Here is a 19,534-nt window from a genome sequence, read left to right on the forward strand (position 1 = left end):
TGGATCCAAGTCTGCTTTGTATCCTATACATATGTCTTCCCTTACCATTAGTGTTCCACAGTTTTTGCCACCAGTCTCACCAGACTTTTAATTTCTTATTTATTAAATGTCACTTTTAAATCAATAAAAGGATGTTTAGTGGCCTTTTATGCTAAATCATTAATTATTTCTTTTCCTTTGACCCCATTATGTGCGGGATCCATTAAAAAACTAACACATAGACCCATATTCTGCAACCGGTATAATGCTTGATTCACTTCCAGCAGCAAGTCTTACCCCACTGAAGAGTTACCCGTTTTAATGTTCTGTAAGTCAGCAAGGAATCAGAACAGATGAGTACCCTGTTTGGACAGAGCTCTTCTATCCATAGTAGACCCAAAATAATGGCTATCAGTTCAATTGTAAATACTGACAAATAATCAGACAGTTTTTTTCTTTATTATAATGTTAGCCATTATGAATGTAGTGAGAAGTCAAGTAAAATGGCACCTTTTATTGGCTAACTAAAAAAGATTACAATCTGCAAACTTTTGAGGCAACTCAGGTCCCTTCTTCAGGCAAGATGTAACCTTGAAAGCTTGCATATTGTAATCTTTCTTAGTTAGCTAATAAAAGGTCTCATTTTACTTGACTTGTCACACATTCATAATGGCTAACACGGTACAACACCCTAGCACTTTATTATAATTGTAATTCTGGGACACAGAATGCTGATGCTGTATTTCCAGTTAAGTTATCTTTGGATCCATCCATAAATGCCCTTAATATCCCATAATAGTTCTGAGTAATACTGTATATGTATTTACTATCATCTTTCAGATATACATTGACTATTTGCTTTTAATTCTATACTAGGGGGCTTCACTCGCCAACCCCCGTGTTTGGTTTTCTGGATACACACTTTTAACATTTTTTTTTTCTTTGAATTGTTGCTATTTCATTAGTTTCACTTTTATTTCAGAACTTCTGTGAAAACAATATTTGTAATCTTGCGAGTCCCAATATGCTGAATCTTTTTTAATGAGGTCAGGACAGGTTTCTCTGTTTGGAATTTCAGCACAGACAAAACGAGCTACATCATCAGCAGTTAATATTTTTTTTTTTTACAAAGTAAAAAAGTAAGTAGAGTTCTGTATTGGACTCCTGTCTGTAAAGTTGTGCTATTTTTCCTCTCACAGTTCCAAAAGTACATGGGGTTACCAAGGTGATACCCCAGCTTTTCTCTAGGTTTTTGTACAAGGGCTAGACAGAACGTTTTTGACTCCTGAGGTAAATGTAGCTTTTTAAATAAGCAGACAGATCAATATATATACATGAACAAAGTATCCAATAAATGCATGTGTGGTAAACTCCATTTTTGAAATTCTCAAGATTCTTTATTTGTCACATGCATAGTTATACAGGACAACACGCAGTGAAATGCATCCTGATCCGCTTATCAAAAACTGTGCAAAGTTAGAAGAATATCAGTTAGATTAACAAAAAGTCATAGATTGATAACAGTATAGTAGAACATAATAAATAAGTAAAATTATGTGAATAAAGTGGAATTAAGTGTTAAGGTGTAATAGTGTAGTAATTATTGTGCAAAACCAAAGATAGACTGGTGCATAGTTAAATGAAGCAGTTTGTTTGTTTGCGCTACTGCGATCTTTACTTTCTTTTTTTATATTTTCTAATTTTCCTACTTTCATATCCTTTAACTTTCTCCACATGTGTATAGTGCCTTTTTTTTTGAGCCTTTGTAATTTCCCTGGTTTCATAGTCTCTAACCTGCTCTGCATGTGTTTAGCGCCAACGTTTGTAAACGTCTTTATGAAGTTCTACTTTGTCATTTTACTCATTGTCTTTTAATTCGGAGCCGTACAGTACAATGAATAGAACAGAATAAAAGCTCAATACAGTATAAAAATAAAAATTCTAGAAGTACGGAGTAGAATTTCACATTAGATGATATCACATTAAATGATTTGGATTTGTTTTAAGTCCTGGAGACCTCATTCATCAAGCTGCCTCCCCCATTTTGCCATTCCACATCTGAAATAGCGCTAATCCGATGAAAGGATCCCGCATTCCCACGTACCCATTCATCAGGGATGACTTTACCTTCGGCAGGCAATCTACAATTTAAAGAGATTGTTATTTTCTTGTAAATTGTTACATATGCATTATTTTCACTTTTACTTTAAAAACTTTTGTAAAAACAATACTTGTTTCTTTATTTCCTGCCCCGCGCGTGTTTACATCCCTTTCTTCCCAGACGTATAATACTGCTCGTGTTGTGAAGGGTGTTGCGGCTGAACGTACGCTAAAGATATGCCTTTGGATCATTTGCTGTCTTTTTGCTGCTTGCAAGCTGCCTCTTCTGCCTGTCACATGTCGCTGTTTTAAGAGCTCTGAGCACATGATGCTTGTCTGCCAAAAGCAATCCAACAACTGCTTGGTTAGAGGTCTGTTGACTTGTTTTAAATGATGGCTCACTGCCTGGTCTCACGTGACGTAAAAGCAATACCTGTCTTTTATTTCTTGCCACGGGCGTGGTTGAATTCTTTCTTGCAGAATGTATAACGCTGATTATACCACTACAGGACTAATCTGAAGGTCCATTAACCCCATGTTTTCAGCCTGTGCTGAACCCACCCACTCAAAACTAATAATACTTTTTACATGGTCCTCCCAACAATCTCTTCATACACTAATTACAGGGTGATCATTCTTATGCCCTTTCACTTTTACCCAGTACATTAAACGTAATTGTAATCTGTGGAGTCTCAATGGTATTTGTCCCATCTCGACTTGTACTGCAGAGTTAGGCGAGGATTTAACTGCACCACAACAGACCCTCAAAGCCTGACTCTGAATATCATCCCTTTTTTTTTAAGTCGGAGTGAGACGCTAATTCATAAGCTATACAGCCAAAATCAAATACTGATCTAATTAGACCTATATACAGTAAATGGATTATAAATCCTTTCTGGTTTAAACATAATCATAACTATTTAACCCTTTGAACCCTACAGGCCAGCTGTATAGTATTATATGCCTGCAAGGCCGATATAATGGCCCACCTATCTACCGTCATAACCCTGCAGAACTGAATAACGGCATATGCCTATCTGTGCACTATGCTACTGTTACACTACTCTACTCTCTAAATCTTGTAGTCCGCTGTCATAGAGACATATTTCCCAAAGGCCACCACAATGCATTACAGTGACACAGATGTACCCACTACAGTCAAACTCCCCACCTGGAACAGTCCCCAAAGCAGGTTGCACTACGCCTGATGGAGTTCGAATGATTCATGGCAAAAGCAAGAGCCCCCCAGAAAAGGGAGACGCAGGGCGATTGATTGGAAGATGGTGCAAATCATGTGAAGGGCTCTTGTGCATTGTTTCTGGCACTAAAAACTGTTTTGAAGCCTCACTCAAAAGGTGCAGTTTTTGCGCTAGTCTTTACAATGAATAACAGAAAAACTGTGAGACTAAAAGTGATCCAGCGTGTTCTATTGTATCAATCTGCTGTTATTATATTATAATCATCATATAATAAAGTTTTACTTTTACAAATTAAAATTTTTAGTTTTCTAAATTGCTTAGAAATTGCCGGGATGGCTTGGGTTATGGTGCCAAAACACTGGGGAGGGCAGGGTTCAAATGGTTAAACAATTAAGTACATTCATTGCCTTTTTACATTTATCTATAATTTTACTCATTTGACACTTCCAAATCAGTTTACTATCCATGTATAGACATAAATATTAAACTACTGACATGTCTTCCAGCTGTTGATCATATATACTCTTAAATTTATTTTAGGTTTTTTCACTCTTGTACTGAAGCAACTCACTTGAGATTTTTCCACTGAAACCTTAAACCCCCCATTTACAGTATGTACCCACTCTGCAACTTTATTTCTAATTGCATTTTGTTAGCAATATATACAAAAATCCTACTCTTAATCCAAAGAGCCCCATCATCAGCATATAATGATTTACCTATTTCCATTCCTGCCAGAGAAAATATATAATTTTTCATAACATTAAACAACCAGTAACGGCGTACTGCACGATAATGTGCAGTGAATACACTTGACTTATAGTTCTCATCCTCTTTCTCTGTACGTTTAGCATTCGTTTGTTCAGAGGTCGATGCACTTGCTGCTTCCTGAGCAGCTCATTTTCTCCACTCCATTGGCCCTCTTCTTCCGTCGGCATCTGTTCATGTTAAAACTGATTAAGTCACTTTTTGTGTTACAATTACTTAGTACGTCTTTCTTAATTTTTTCACTTAAGCACTTCAGTGTTCAATCTGCCTCAAGAATGATTTAAGATATGAAGAGGTAGGGGAAGTGAAGGGGAAGGTGGTAGGGATGAGAATGGTGCCCGAACGCATACGCCTCATGGCCACGCTGCTGAGAGTTGATTCTACAATAAAATAAAAAAATAAAAAGAGTAATAAAAACCATCACCCTGAAAGCGGACAGTAGGGGTCACATAGTATATGTGTACCAAATTTCAGGTCAATTGGTCAAACGGTTTGTGAGCTACAGGTGATTTAAAATCCTGGACAGACAAACGGACAGCCATGGTAGCATATTATATAAGAAGATAATGGGCTAAGTACACTGCCTTGTGGAGTACCATATTCTGCCTTATGTATGTTTGAGTATCTGGATCCCATTTTAAAGTGGTGTATACTTTGTCACACACGTGTGATTGGGAAGCAGCTAAAGGGCCTGAATAATAATAATAGTACCACACTAGACCAGGTGGTGGCGTGGTGCACTGACTTTTTATCTCAATCCTCTGCAGACCATCCACGGGAAATCCCACTAGGTCCCAGCACCATTGATGATGTCACTTCCGGTACTGGCTCCACTGATGACATCACCTCCGGTACCGGCGCTATTGATGAGGTCACCTTTCTGGTCCTGAATGTGTCACTTCCAGTTATGGTGCTACTGATGACATCACTTCCGGTTCCGGATTACATCGCTTTCTGTCCCGGCCTTTAAAGCCGCCATATTCTCACTCTCAAATCAGTTCTGTTCTGGACTCAAACCTGAATACAACCCATCTAAACAACCCTTTTGCAGCCAGGGCACAATATATGGGAGGCTTCCCCAAACCTTTTTGATGTCTTCTTGTTATTCTTGTGACAACTTGTATCTAATTAAAAAAAAAAAAAATCATTATAAAATTATATATTCTACCCCATTCCAAAATTACACAATTTTAATAAAAGTCTTTCCTTCCACAACATATCATATGCTTTTTTCTATGTCAAAAAACTGCTATTATAAATTCTTTGTCTGCACTTTTCTAATTTCATCTTCTAGTTTCAAAACCAATTTCATTGTCATTCTACCCGTCCTGAAACCACTTTGCCATTATTGTCTTTTTTAACGATCATTAACTACGTGCTCCATTATCTTACTCATATGTGCTGTTAATGAGATATAACTAGCTGGATCAGACGGTGTTTCATCTTTTTTTAAAATTGGTATTACTACCACTGTTTTTTCAGGTAGAAGGCAGTTTACCTAATCTCCAAATGATATTATAAAACTCTAATGTTACTTCAAGAGATACACAATCAATTCTTCCAGGTCAACCCGTATTTAACATGAAGGAGCTGCGGAGCACCACTTCAAGCAACGCCGCTTATTCAGATATTCCATTGCCCTCAAGGGTTCTTATTTCAAGTACAGATAAGACATTTTACTCATTTGTTGGAGTAACCTTGCTTTGCATATATTTTATGCAATGTCATTATTGCTAGGAATTTATTTATGCAGTTTTTTTCGATGTTGCGACCTTGCTGAAGTAGCTAAGTGGTAACCTCTGTTTGTCTAGTACTGCAATATCAACCATTAGACATATATAAACGAAAGACCTGTGTGTGTGGGGGGGGGTGTAGGGAACAGTCTGCCCTACTCACACTGTCCGAGGCACAGGAGTTGGTGTGAATTGTATGGAAGATGTAGAAGCATATACAAGTGTGATTTGCACTTGGTGAGATGGTGCGAAACATATACTTTTAAATTTTTTTGGCGCTTGCATGCACCTCACTTCTAATTCAACCCAAGCAGACAAACTCAGCTTTGTGGTACATGAAACTTTGTACGTTCACACAACGAACTACCATACATTTGCCTAATACAGGATCGGGCCTGTCCCGATCAATTTGTGCCACAGCTACACTCGACTACACGTCCCTCTCGGAGGAGATACGACCTGTCCCGGCCCACTTAACTCACGCCTCTGCAAGTTCACCAATCTAGTAAAACTGCTAGGGAGTCTTCAGGTTGTTTTTTTGTCCCAAAGACCACATGCAGCTAATGATACACACTTATAAATATCTTTAGTAAACATCTTTTCATCTTTATTTTTTAAAATCTTTTAACATTTTTTTTGTACACATTCTTTATTCCTAAAACAAATTCTAACTAATGAATATAACACACCACTGTTTCAGGCTGGTGTTTTTTGTGATTTTTATTTTATTTAATGACTAGACAAAGAGCCTGTTTTGACAACGTAAGATGAAACGGGCACGAGTTTGTGTCAGCAGTGTATGAAGAACAAATGATAAGTAACAAAGAAGTTGTTTTGTAATGATTGTAGTCCGCTATACTCATTACTGTACAGGCTTGTACTGTTAGTTGATGAATTTCCAGGCCTATTGTATAATATTGAATGATGAATGTTCCAGTACAATATGGAATAGTAATATGTATAAGCACCACAAACCTGATATAGGTGTATTGAATGAATGTGTAATTGAATCAGAATGCGTAATTAGGCCTCGAGCTGTAGTCGAAATCGCCTTTCAGGCCTCTAGAGCTTTAATCGAAGTCGCCTTTCTCTTTGAATTTTTGCCGCGATGTTGGGGTTGGATGTCGGTCTCGTAAGGTTTTTCGGGCAGTTGCGCAGAAGGCGACTGCGCATTCGGCTTCAGACGGACGTGAGTGAGTGAGTGAGTGAGTGAGGAGGCAGGTGAATTATGCATTAAGATTAGATCAAATTTAAGATTTTTATTGTTGCATACTCTGCAAGCACATTGTGAAATTGTTTTGCCACAGTTGTGGTGATGCATAAATAAATACAGCATTAAACAGGAGTAGCAAAATTTAAATGAATAAACAGCATAAATCAATCTATAAACAAATTGATGCAATAAATAAAGTGATGTACAGTACTGTTTCATATAAAACAACCGGTGGGTACAGTACACAGGGCAGACAAAGCAGGATCTCGTTACTGGATGTTCAGTGATCTCACCTGAAGCAAGTAGTGAGGATGTGGTAAAACTTTCCAGAAAGCAAAAGTGAAAACAGGATAAGCTGGATGGGCGATATTTGAAATGATGGATTCAGCTCTCATCAGACATTGAGAAGCTGTGGAAGGTCAGCCCAAATTAAATTAGAAGTTGTACAGACAGTCCTTTGTAGGAATTTGCGATCCTGGCAGGTCAGGTTACCAAAACAAACCATGATGCATCCTCTCAGGATACTTTCCATAGTGCAATGGTGAAAGTTCATTAGTGTTTTGGTTACCACCCATGGCTCGAATCTCATAAATGCCAGAAGTGACTCTTCTCTTCTCTTCTCTTGTCTCTTAACCCACACTTGCTCCATCCTGGGTATGACGTTAATCTGCATCCAGCCCTGCAAGCAGGTCTTCCAACTTACAAGGAAAACCCGAGGGTTGGTGGCACTCCAGCCACCGTAAAAAAACTTGCACTGCTCCAGTGTAGTGCTGAAGTGTCACCTGTTGCACTTGGGCCCAAATCCGGGTGGTGCGTCGTATGGCGAGTACAGCAATGCACTGTAATTAGTGCATGCTCCCAACTTCCTCAAGACTCTTTAACCTCCTCACGAAATAGAGCATTTGCTGAGCCTTTTTCAGTATGCAGCTGGTGTTAACAAACCACAAAAAACAGTCAGTGATGTGGACATCCAAGAACCTGAAGCTGTTAACTTCCTGACAGCGGAGCCGTTGATGTGGAATGGAGCTTAATTGCCTTTGTTCTATCTGAACTCAACAATGACGTCCTTTGTTTTGTTGACTTTCAGGGAGAGACTGTTGACATGGCACCATACAGTCAGGTCTTTTACTTCAGTCCTGTAGGCAGCCTCATCATTGTCACCGATGGGGCCAATCATAGTGGTGTCATCTGCAAACATAATGACGCTGTCGCCCTCATGTTGGCTACACAGTCATAGGTGGATAGACTGTACAGCAGTGGAATGAGGCAGCAGCCTTAAGCAATGCTGATGTTGATGAACACTATAGAGGAGTTCTTGTTGCCAGTCCTCAGTCCTCCAGTCCTGTTTGTCAGGAAGTCAAACACTCAGCCAGAGATGGAGCGGCTCAGTCCAAGGTCTCAGAGCTTTAGGGCACAATGGCGTTGAAGGAAGAGCTATAATCAACTAACAGCACCCTGACATTGGGCTTTGTTCATCATTTTTTTTATTACCCCTTGCAGTTTAAATCTCTTTTACTAGGCTTGTTTCTCTACTTGCCCTGGGAAGATATATTTTTTTTTTTGACTAGGGGGCGATGCTCGCTTCACTTGTCAACCCTCTGCCTGCGCTATGCGCCAGCAACTTTGCGTCTCTACTGTTCGCATATGTGGATTTCACTTTCACCAAACAACAAAACTTTTAATTCTTGCAGATACGCCTCTTCATTGGGAAGAAACACTACTTTTCCCTGATGGCAACACAAATTAGACGATCTACAAATCTCCGAATTAAAGTTTAACTTTAAAGTCGACCAATATATAAATTCTTCTGTTATATCACCTATGTCCATATAGTCAATCTCTTTTCGCTGTTCTGTTATTTCACCAAGTAATCATTTCCGTTTGTTTGTGCTAATGCGATGTTTACTATCAGTTTTTTGAGACTTTTGAATTTTAGTACTTCATAATCTCTAACCTGCTCTTCATGTGTATCACGCAGTTTTTGAACCTCTTTACGACGTTTTTGTCTTTTCTTCTTGTACTGTTTGTCTATTACTTCCACCACCGCTTGGACCCGTTAGGTTTTCAATTCATCTCTTGGCACAAAGTCTCATCTTGCGGGACATGAAATTACCTCTCTGCAAATGTCTCTTCTCGTTTCAAGATTTTTTTATATAAAAGAGAGATACTTAAAATATTAGATTGAATAAATATTTTCATGTTAAACTGATTTAGAACAATATTATATATGTGAATTGTATAATTTAAACATCTTCTTCTTTTGGCTGCTCCCGTTAGGGGTCGCCACAGTGGATCATCTTCCTCCATATCTTTCTGTCCTCTGCATCTTGCTCTGTCACACCCGTCACCTGCATGTCCTCTCTCACCACATCCATAAACCTTCGCTTAGGCCTTCCTCGTTTCCTCTTCCCTGGTGGCTCTATCCCAGTGCAAATCTTAGCATCTTTAACTCTGCTACCTCCAGCTCTGTCTCCTGCTTTCTGGTCAGTGCCACTGTCTCCAATCCATATAACATAGCTGGTCTCACTACCGTCCTGTAGACCTTCCCTTTCACTCTTGCTGATATCCGTCTGTCACAAATTACTCCTGACACTCTTCTCCACCCATTCCACTTTGCATGCACTCTCTTTTTCACCTCTCTTCCACAACCCCCATTACTCTGTACTGTTGATTCCAAGTATTTGAACTCATCCACCTTCGCCAACTCTACTCCTTGCATCCTCACCATTCCACTGACCTCCCTCTCATTTACACACAAGTATTCTGTATTATTCCTACTGACCTTCATTACTCTCCTCTCTAGAGCATATCTCCACCTCTCCAGGGTCTCCTCAACCTGCTCCCTAATATCACTACAGATCACAATGTCATCAGCAAACATCATAGTCCACGGGGACTCCTGTCTAATCTCCTCTGTCAACCTGTCCATCACCATTGTAAATAAGAAAGGGCTCAGAGCTGATCCCTGATGTAATCCCACCTTCAACTTTAATGCATCCGTCATTCCTACCACAGACCTCACCACTGTCACACTGCCCTCGTACATATCCTGTACAACTCTTATGTTCTTCTCTGCCACTCCCGACTTCCTCATACAATACCACAGCTCCTCTCGAGGCACCCTGTCATATGCTTTCTCCAGGTCCACAAAGATGCAATGCAACTCTTTCTGGCCTTCTCTAAACTTCTCCATCAACACCCTCAGAGCAAACATCGCATCTGTGGTGCTCTTCCTTGGCATGAAACCATACTGCTGCTCACTAATCATCGCCTCACTTCTTAACCTAGCTTTCACTACTCTTTCCCATAACTTCATTCTGTGGCTCATCAATTTTATTCCCCTGCAGTTACTACAGTCCTGCACATCCCATTATTTTTAAATATCGGCACCAGTACACTTCTTCTCCACTCCTCAGGCATCCTCTCACTTTCCAAGAATCCATTAAACAATCTGGTTAAAAACTCCACTGCCATCTCTGCTAAACACCTCCATGCTTCCATAGGTATGTCATCTGGACCAACGGCCTTTCCATTTTTCATCCTCTTCACAGAGGATAATTTGTATAATTTAATAAATTTCAATTATATCATGTGATGGATGCCATTGGAGAACTAGCACCCGGCTAGAACGCACATAGTGTGGAAAGACGGGAGAGACAGCTTTGCACAGGACATTGTCTCCCTCGGAGTGCTAGGTGGCAGCACCCACTTATTGGGAACTGGCATTTGTTGGCTCATCCCTGTTGGGGTCTGTGGTTGCTGCCAAAGGGAAAGAAAGGATTAGCAAACCCAATATTGTCAGGCTCCAGCCTCACCTGGCTGGAAGTGCTCCTGGGCCACAATTTTGGAACATCAGAAGTACTCTTGGGTTTTATATAAAAGGAGCTGCCTACCTCAACTCTGGAAGCCAGATTTGGGAGGAGGTGGATAAGGCTTGGTGCGAGGAGTGGAGGTGCTGAAGGAGGAGATGACAGGATTGCTGTGTGCTGAATTGCACTTGTGGTAGTGGTGTGGGAAGCTCTTCCCTGTAAAGCACTTGTGTCCGAACCTTTTTATTGTGCGTTCGGCCAGCACAATTAATATAATATACATAACATTATATATAGTATTAATATATATTTTTGCACTTACATTTGATGTAATGAAATCATTCAAATTATATTTATTATGCTCATTAAGGCAAAAAATTATATTTTATGAATTTAATTTTAAAGGTCTGTCAGATTCTTGAGAGCTTCCCAATTTATGAACTGTTGGATCTGCTCCTCAGTTGACATCAGTTCAATACCGGTAGAAATTCATTGATATAGTATTTTATTTGTCCCCAGGGCAAAACAAAAACCCCACAGGTTAAATTGTCAAGCTCAAGTGTAAAGCTACTCAACTGCTTGCCACCTTCTGTGAAGACTCACGGTAGATGTTCTCTGTCAGAGGTTAATTCTTGGTTAGAACTAGCCTCCATTGTTAGCGTGACTTCTTGTTTTCATATTTATGCACTATGAATTAAGAATTAGCAATACACATAAAACATTTGCAAAGCTAGTTTTAATATTTGTCCATACCAGAATAAGTGTCTGCTCTAAACATGCACAATTACGAAAAAGAACCGACTCGTTTAATAGTTATTCAGTGTGGAAAGTGGATGAGAGGCACACAGTCCTGGAAAGTAAAATTCTAAAGAGATGTCCATTGATTTGCATAAATCATCTGACTAAGACTTTATGGTTACTGGGAACCAAAGCCTAGGCCATCAACACTGGGGACATGAAAGGAGCCAACCCTACCTGGACAAGAAACCTGCTCATGACATGGCACACTTGGGTCAATTTAGGCTTGCCAGTTACCCTAAGATGTACATTTCGGGGAGGGTTATAAAGTTGGACTAAACCCCATGTAGATAATGACAGAATGGCCAAACATCTCTTGGATAGGGACTAAGTTAGGATTTAAACCTTTTGGAGGTTGAGCACTTACTATTGTAACATATGGTGGGTGGAAAAACAGTACAAACAATATTTTAATATCAAGGCCCAAATAAGGTACAAGGCCACCATTTCCATTGGAATGCTGTCATGCAGGTCCTGAACGGTTGGTAATTGCTCCAATCATCAGGAAGAAAAGCCTCCAGTTCTCTGAGACACAAGGAGGTGGAAGTGTCCCTTGCACCCTGTGCTCTGCAACTTTCTGCCCAATACAATTATGTATCCCCCATCAAGTTTAACAGTTGGCAACATACATCAGATTGGCAACAATATCAAATTGCAGCAAAACTTGCAGTGCACTTGAGGAAAAAAAAAACAAAACATACCCGTTTCACCTTCGGCCAGGAGCGCAGTTTGTTAGCAACTCTGGTTAATGTTTGCCAGTACACTTGAAACATTTACCTAGACGACTACATAGCACTCGTGTTAAGTCACCCTAAAAGTGTCTGCCAAACGTGGTACATATAAGTAGTATAAAGCATAACAGAATGGCAAACATTTTAACCTTGTAACTTTCTGCTACTAGCTAGTTAAATATCTGAAATAAACACTTACCAATGGCCAGGTGCAGTTTGTGTCCAAAACAATGTAGTCTGGGCCAGTCATTTACTTCACTAGCTTTGATCATATTTTTCACATTGTCAGTAGTAAAACACACTAGCCCATCTTCTCAAACACCTGCTAACCAAAGCCTCACTTAATTCCATATCTATATTTTCCCCACTGTAGTCTTTGGAGAAATAGGACGTCAGAGCCTTTATTTCAAAGTCACAGTCGATGAAGTGAATTATCAGGTTTGTGTAGGGTTCGGTTGTCCTGCTTGACCAAAGATCAGTCATGCATGCAAAAAATTCCCACATCTTTAGGCTCTTCCAGCATCCGTTTGTAACACTGGTCATACATCTCCAAGATGGTGACTTGGGAAAAATATGGTCGCTTTAGATATGGTTCAGATTTTCTCTTCAGTCTGACCATGCTGCTTGCACAAATTTATGAACAGCACTTTCGTACTGCTCTTTATGACTGTGCTTCAAATGGTAGAACAGGTTTGTTGTGTTTACTCTCAAAGAAGCCACCACCGCTCAACAGGATTTACAAAATACTTGCGTTTGTAAATGGTCTTGACATTTAAAGCCAAGGTACTGCTACACAATAGACTTGCTAGCTCAGTCTCAGCTATATCCATGCGCTTGCTGCCTTTGCCAATAAATGAGTTGACAGACACCGAGCTGCTGTTGTGCCTCATACACAGAAGACGTAATTGTTTGCAATGAGTGTCGTCAGTATGAAAAAGAGTCTCTGCTTTCAGCCTTTTAGTTTGTAGTTCAGTTACTTGTATAATTTAATAGCAGCTTAAGTTTATGGCAGTTTGATGCAGCAATAGCTTTAATGCACAAACAACTTATCACAATAATGATAAAAATACAAATAATCATTCAGCATTAATACAAAGGGTATGTTTACTCAGATTGGCAAGTTTAGAACCACGGTTTCCCTAAGTGACTGTGGTTTGTCAATGTGTAGTCTTATATTGTCATTAGATTTGAGGCTGCTCCCATTGCAATGTGAAATAATTTCAGTTTTTGTGACTGATACACTTGTAGTTCAGAAACGATTTTGTTCTTTGGAATTGTTAGTTGCTCTCAGTTTACATATTGAAGTTTTAATTGTCTGACCTCTTAAGGCCTGATGCATCCTGCTAATTGGTAGTCAACATAGTATGATTCACTTTGCCGTTTCATTTGTGATTGTGATTTACATATTTTTAACATTAAACTCTCTTTTTGTGTGGTGGTGTTATATTGTCCACCTCAAAAAAAAAAAAAATGTGGCATTAAAAGTTTGTGCACCCTGCTAAGACAGAACTTTGCAACTGCCCTTTAGACAAACAGCAGAGCTTTCAAATGTTTTTGCAGCCATTGACGAGTCCTTGAATTCTTGGTTTGAAGATTTTTTTCCCCCATTCTTCCGTGCAAATCACTTTCGGCTGTGAGATATTCTTGGGCTGCCACACAGATTTTCAACGATGTTCAAGTCTGGAGACTGCAAGGGCCATTCCAAAACCTTCACCTAGCGTTTCTTGAGGTAATGCACAGTAAATTACGAAGTGTGTTTTGGATTAATGTCTTGTTATTGAGGCCATCCTCTTTTCTGATATTGTCCGATAATAAGTGAAAGTCATGCTTCCCTGCACTCGTGTAATGTTTCATGTGCCAATAGCTAGCACACAACCCCAAACCACAGCAGATCCACCTCCATGCTTAACAGTTTTCATCAAACGATGACCTTTTTCTCCATGGTGCGTTAAGATGCACCTCTGGGGATCTTTTCTGTCTGCTGCCATCACACAATTCAATGCTTTCTCCTGACGTCGCAGACTAAATGCTTATACTTTTTAAATTTCATTTTGCCATTTCTGTATAATACACTCATTCGTTTATCTATATATTGATTGATTGCATTATTTGCTCCACAAGTCTGCAGATGAATGCATCTGAAGTTCCCCTTGGGATTAATAACTTTTATTTAATCTAATCTAAAATATGTAATTTGGCCAGGGATGTCCAAACATTTGAAACTAACTGTAAAATGACATAAGGAGAGAACATACAGACACTAAAATAAATCAACCTGGCATGGGAGTTGAACCCAGAAACTACCCACTGTGCCCAACTGCATTACTTTATAGTGCTTTTTCTATAATTCAGGTCAGCCTGGTCCGTGCGTATTACTGATGCCAATGATTTCTACTCTTTAACTGCAGTCAGGAAGCACAATGCTACAATGCACACAAAGAAATTAAACTGTGCTCTCACATTTAATACTGAAAATTCCTGAACTGTTTACCATTTTACACAGTTTCAGTTGTTGAAACATTTTAATTGTTTTATAAATGTAATCTGCATTTTGAAGTGTGACTAAGCTGCTTGAATTGTTGACTTCACGTGCAGATTTGGTCACAATGGCTACACTCCATAATACGTTTTGCCACTTCAGTTGTTGCACTGTACAACAGCCATGAAATGGAGGTCTGAATGAAGGCTGCAGTTCTGATGCATTTACCTTATCAGAACTTACCTCAGGACTGTCACCCCGGGCTGCTGCAAAGTCCCTGAAGGTCCTCTAGTGGGAGCCAAAACCTTCATCTTTTTGAATGTGTGGCTCCTTCTTGTGCCAAACAAAGTGTGATGTGCATCTCCTGCTTTCTACTCCGACAATAGTCCTTACAGATTATTATTCTGATCTTCTGGAAATACTCTTCAGACAGGACAGACATTTGGAAGTGTATTTTGAGATCATTACTTGTAGTGAAAAAGGATTGTAGGGTTTGAGGATTTTCACACATGAATTGCCTTCCACCTTGCAATTAGCTTCAAACTTGTTCTACTTTGGATTTGGTTGGACGCTTCAGTGATTTCACTTGTTACAATTTTAGTAATAGGGATTCAACCACAATTCTATGAATGACCCGCAGAAATGAACAGATAATTACCCTTCATTAGAAAGGTTAAGGCAGCCCAATGAACAAAGACCCGAATGCAGTTCCACATTTTTATTTGCCAATTTATTCACATATATGTATATGATACAATTTAGGACAGCATTTAAAATGGGAGCAGGGGCCTACTCAAACTAAAAGCAAGTGCTTTCTCTAACTCAAGTATTTCAATATTAAGACCAAGTGCTTTCAAAAACAAAGGTGGATCAGCTGAATGCAAGGAGGTTTGAACCCATCCTCAGTTTTTGACAGGGCAAGAACGAGTCCTTGTGCAAAGCAGACCACCTCTCTCCCCTGTGTGAAGAAACAGTGATGCTCTTAAGGCACCATCTTGTCATTTCTAGCATTAACATTATGGACATCTCTCTCCACCTTTTAAAATACTTCTCTCTATACCTTATTGCCATTAGACAACTTCTGCCAGTGCACACCTTAGTACAAAAATGGGAACACGAGCTAGAACTTTGCTTTTCTTTGAACAGCAGCTTTCCTCATGTAAAAAATGGCCACAAATGCAGCCTTCATTCCAAAAGTGATTCCTGACTCCAGTACAAGGGAGTCCACTGTCTGCCCTGGCTTTGAATTTGCATGCCCAGCCATAATGAATAGACTTTTGTCTTACATACCAGTTTGTTGATTTTTATACCTTGCATTTCATGAGACCTTGCTTTGAAGAAGGAAAAAAAAAATAAACTTGCAAGTCTGCTATAATAAATGCAGCTTGTAAATTCAGAAATTGGAAGTGCCAGAGTAATTCTGCCACATCCAATGCCGGGCTGCACTACAGCTCTGAGAAACCTGTGCAAAGTCTGCTTTGCTTATTATTGACTCAAATTAAAAAGAAAGAAATGGAGCCATGATACTTCAACAAGGTTCAACAATTTGGAGACAAGGCCAGTGCAAACATCCACTCCAGAAACCAAACTAGTCTAAAATCTATAATGCGTAAACACTCAGAAAAAACACTCACCACACACCAATGTTAATTATTAAAACTACCAAACAGTACAATACTGAAGGCAACACCAATTCACTAAGCGGCCTGCGCAGCACATTTGTAACGGTAAGGCTGGCTCCTCATGGCTCAGCACTCGACGCCGTCACACCAGAGGGCCCCACTGCCTGGAATGAGCAGTGCCAAGTGAGGTAAGTAAATTGCTTTAAACAGCACCCATTATCACGAGGAAAGTCATGAGTGATGACTTGAGTATTCCAGCTATTGCTCCAGTTTTCTTCCCCTCTGAGTTAGAAATCCAATGGCAGCTGTACCAACAGTCAAATGAAATGCACTTGGCTGTGCCATTCTTCATTTGAGTACTGGCCACCTTAAAGAACCCTTGAGTTCCTACAGCAAGGGAAAAGGCTTCAAGGTGCAGGAATGATTCTTAAATTCAGGAAGAGGTTCAAGAACCTACTAATAACTAAAAAAAAAAGTTATCTAAGCAGCTTTCAAACTTCAAGAAATGTAACAATTCAAATGAACACAATCCACAGTCCTCACACCATGGAAGACATTCCATCACAGATCTTGTGGATACCCAATGAGTAACATGGAATGAAAAGCAGTCACTATAGTGTCTCCCCTCTGTAGTGTGAGAATCGGACAATGCAAGTGTTAAGCTTGCATCTTACCGTATGCAGACATTTAATTTCCACCAGCAAGGCAAGCCATCTGCAAAAATTGATTGACAAAACAGCTGCTATTAACTATCCTGCCTGAAATGCGAGATGAATCCCACCTTGTGGAATGCAATGGTCTGAACAGTATGATCGCCAAGAGGCACAACTCATCAAAAACTAAAATTGTCCTAAAAAGTCTTCATAATCCTACTTGTCTCACCAACCAAAGCCACACACCTTTCCAGTGCTTAAGGTCAGGGTCTTCATTACACCACCAGGTACAGTACAAGTAAACCTCTCACTTTCAGAGGGGTAATAAAAGCTTTGTCAGCAAACTCGCCTAGTGAGTACAAGAGCTAAACAATCATCAAGAACAACAGAAGAAGAGCGCATCAAAGCTCCCAAAGACAGGTAACTAGGATTATTCAGAGCTATAGAATAACTAAAGTAAACTTCCACATTCAACTTCCTCTCCTCCCTTTTAACTTAAAGATTCTTCCTTTGGGCTTTGAAAGGGAATGGGGCCGACACAAATGGATCAGATGTGCAAACTTCTGTAGTCCACGAATGGAGCGGTGCTACAGGCACAGATCCCACCGCTGCCTTGCGGCTCACATTAGACACAACACGGTGAGCTGTAAATGGCTGTTGTGAGTTTGGTTGCATCCTGGTTGCTGTTCCTTTCTCATGAGGGCTGTAGTGTCGAGAATACTTGGAAAGTGCCTGGGGATGGAATGGTTTGGAAACCACAGGTTTCAAGACATCATGCTGGGCTTCCATAGAGGAACCTCCTGCCAGTGTGGTTGATCTTGGACTTTTTGTTACTATTGGGCGAGGCTGGGAGGCCGCAGAAGAATCCAAAAAATGTTGCGCTCTGGGAGGCGTGCTGGAGATTGGAGTGGGAGCAGCTTCTTTGTCCTTCTTCTTTCCAAACGGAGCATGGAGAAACACATCAAATTCTTCTGCCTGCTGTGGGGCAGAAGGAAGTCCTCGCCCAGGGAAGGGGGCATTGGCAAAAACATCTGACCCCTCTTCTTCTAGATGCCTAGTGTTCGTAAAGGGAGCTGAGGTGAAGACATCAAATTCACCCCCTTCAAGCTGATTTTCTGGATGAAAATTCCCCTCATGCATCAGTGCAGATGTGTGATACTCTAATACAGAAGATGCTGAAATCTCTGCCAAGACCACCTCAGGCTTGGGTGCTAACATACTGGGAGGTGCTGCTTCCACTGTGTCAGCATCTGTTTCATTCCTTTGATTTGAATCCTCCTCCTCCTCAAAGTCCATCAGCAAGGGTAAAGAACCGCTGCAGTCCAGAAGCCCACCATCTTCCTTAAGTTCACTTGCCTCCTCTTCGTCACTTGAATGGAAGCAGCTAGTACTGTAAGTATCGCCTAGATCAAGCTGACCTGCCCCATCACTGGAGTGGCCGGTGTAACTGGCAATAAGCTCTTCACTGGTGCTGCTGTTGTTGTTGCTTGGAGTGAGCGGGTCTTGGCATCCATTGGCCTCTAGGTTCAAGCCTGCAAACAATGAAGAAGACTACCATCAGGCTAAAAGGAAATGGATAACTACAACGTCACTCATTCTTTACAACTGTCTCCTCTACGGCTGCTAACAGTATGACTGAAAATAAACTGTTAGACCGGCACAGCGCATGTAGTTCATGACAGTTTTAATAAATGTCCAATGACAGCGTCAACATTAATTTATTTGCATAAAGAGAAAACTTGTGTTATTAGCTTATGTTAAAATAACTTTTCAATTGTGTTGACTAACGTATAAAAACCAAAAGGAGAACTCGACTCCTTTCACATTCATTCTGCATGTTTAGAAATTGAGAGGCCAGTCCACACATACAGAGTGAAGAAATCTTCGGTAACACTTTAGGTACTGCAAAAATGCATGCACATTTCTTTGGGTGGGTCTTCATAGCACTTACAAAGCATCAGTAAAGTTCTGCAATGTAACCTACTAACAAAATGTAACTTTGCAGGGGTCTGAGGTGGCTTAACTGAGACACGTTTCTCTTGAAATGACATATTAAGTGTAAGACCTGTGTAGGCTTCATATTAATAAGTAATTTGACCATCATATCACTATTACACTGCACAGAGATGAATAACCTACTGTATCTACTGATGTGTTGTACGTGTTAAAGGCCAAAACAAGCCTTTAAGGTCTTGTTACATAAGAGGAAATGAGTAACAGATGCCTTTTTTAGTACCTAAACTAAAATGTTACCAAATCTTTTTCTTCTCTGTGTACTACAGTGAGGAAAAGTGAGCAGCATGCACAACAACTTTGTTTGAAACAAATGGAAAAAAAATCATAGTGCAATCAAATTCACTGAAAACTGCTGACAAGTAAAAATGTAGGAATACTGGTCAAAAGTAACTAACTGTAAAAAGTTAAATGCATCAATTCAGTTGGAAGGGAGG

General features: G+C 40.0%; 1 protein-coding gene across 10 annotated transcripts in view; it reads right to left on the reverse strand.

Annotated features, from left to right (window-relative positions):
- Positions 1-15,512: 15,512 nt before the first annotated feature.
- Positions 15,513-19,534, reverse strand: part of aak1b (AP2 associated kinase 1b) — a 142,985-nt gene continuing 138,963 nt past the window's right edge. For all 10 annotated transcript variants that reach the window (XM_028799121.2, XM_028799090.2, XM_028799093.2 and 7 more), the window contains one exon: positions 15,513-18,616. In XM_028799121.2, coding sequence (XP_028654954.1) covers positions 17,580-18,616 — 1,037 coding nt within the window. In that variant the 3' untranslated portion in view covers positions 15,513-17,579. The remainder of the gene's footprint in view (positions 18,617-19,534) is intronic.

This window comes from Erpetoichthys calabaricus, chromosome 1 (genome assembly GCF_900747795.2).
Source record: "Erpetoichthys calabaricus chromosome 1, fErpCal1.3, whole genome shotgun sequence".
Taxonomy (NCBI): domain Eukaryota; kingdom Metazoa; phylum Chordata; class Cladistia; order Polypteriformes; family Polypteridae; genus Erpetoichthys; species Erpetoichthys calabaricus.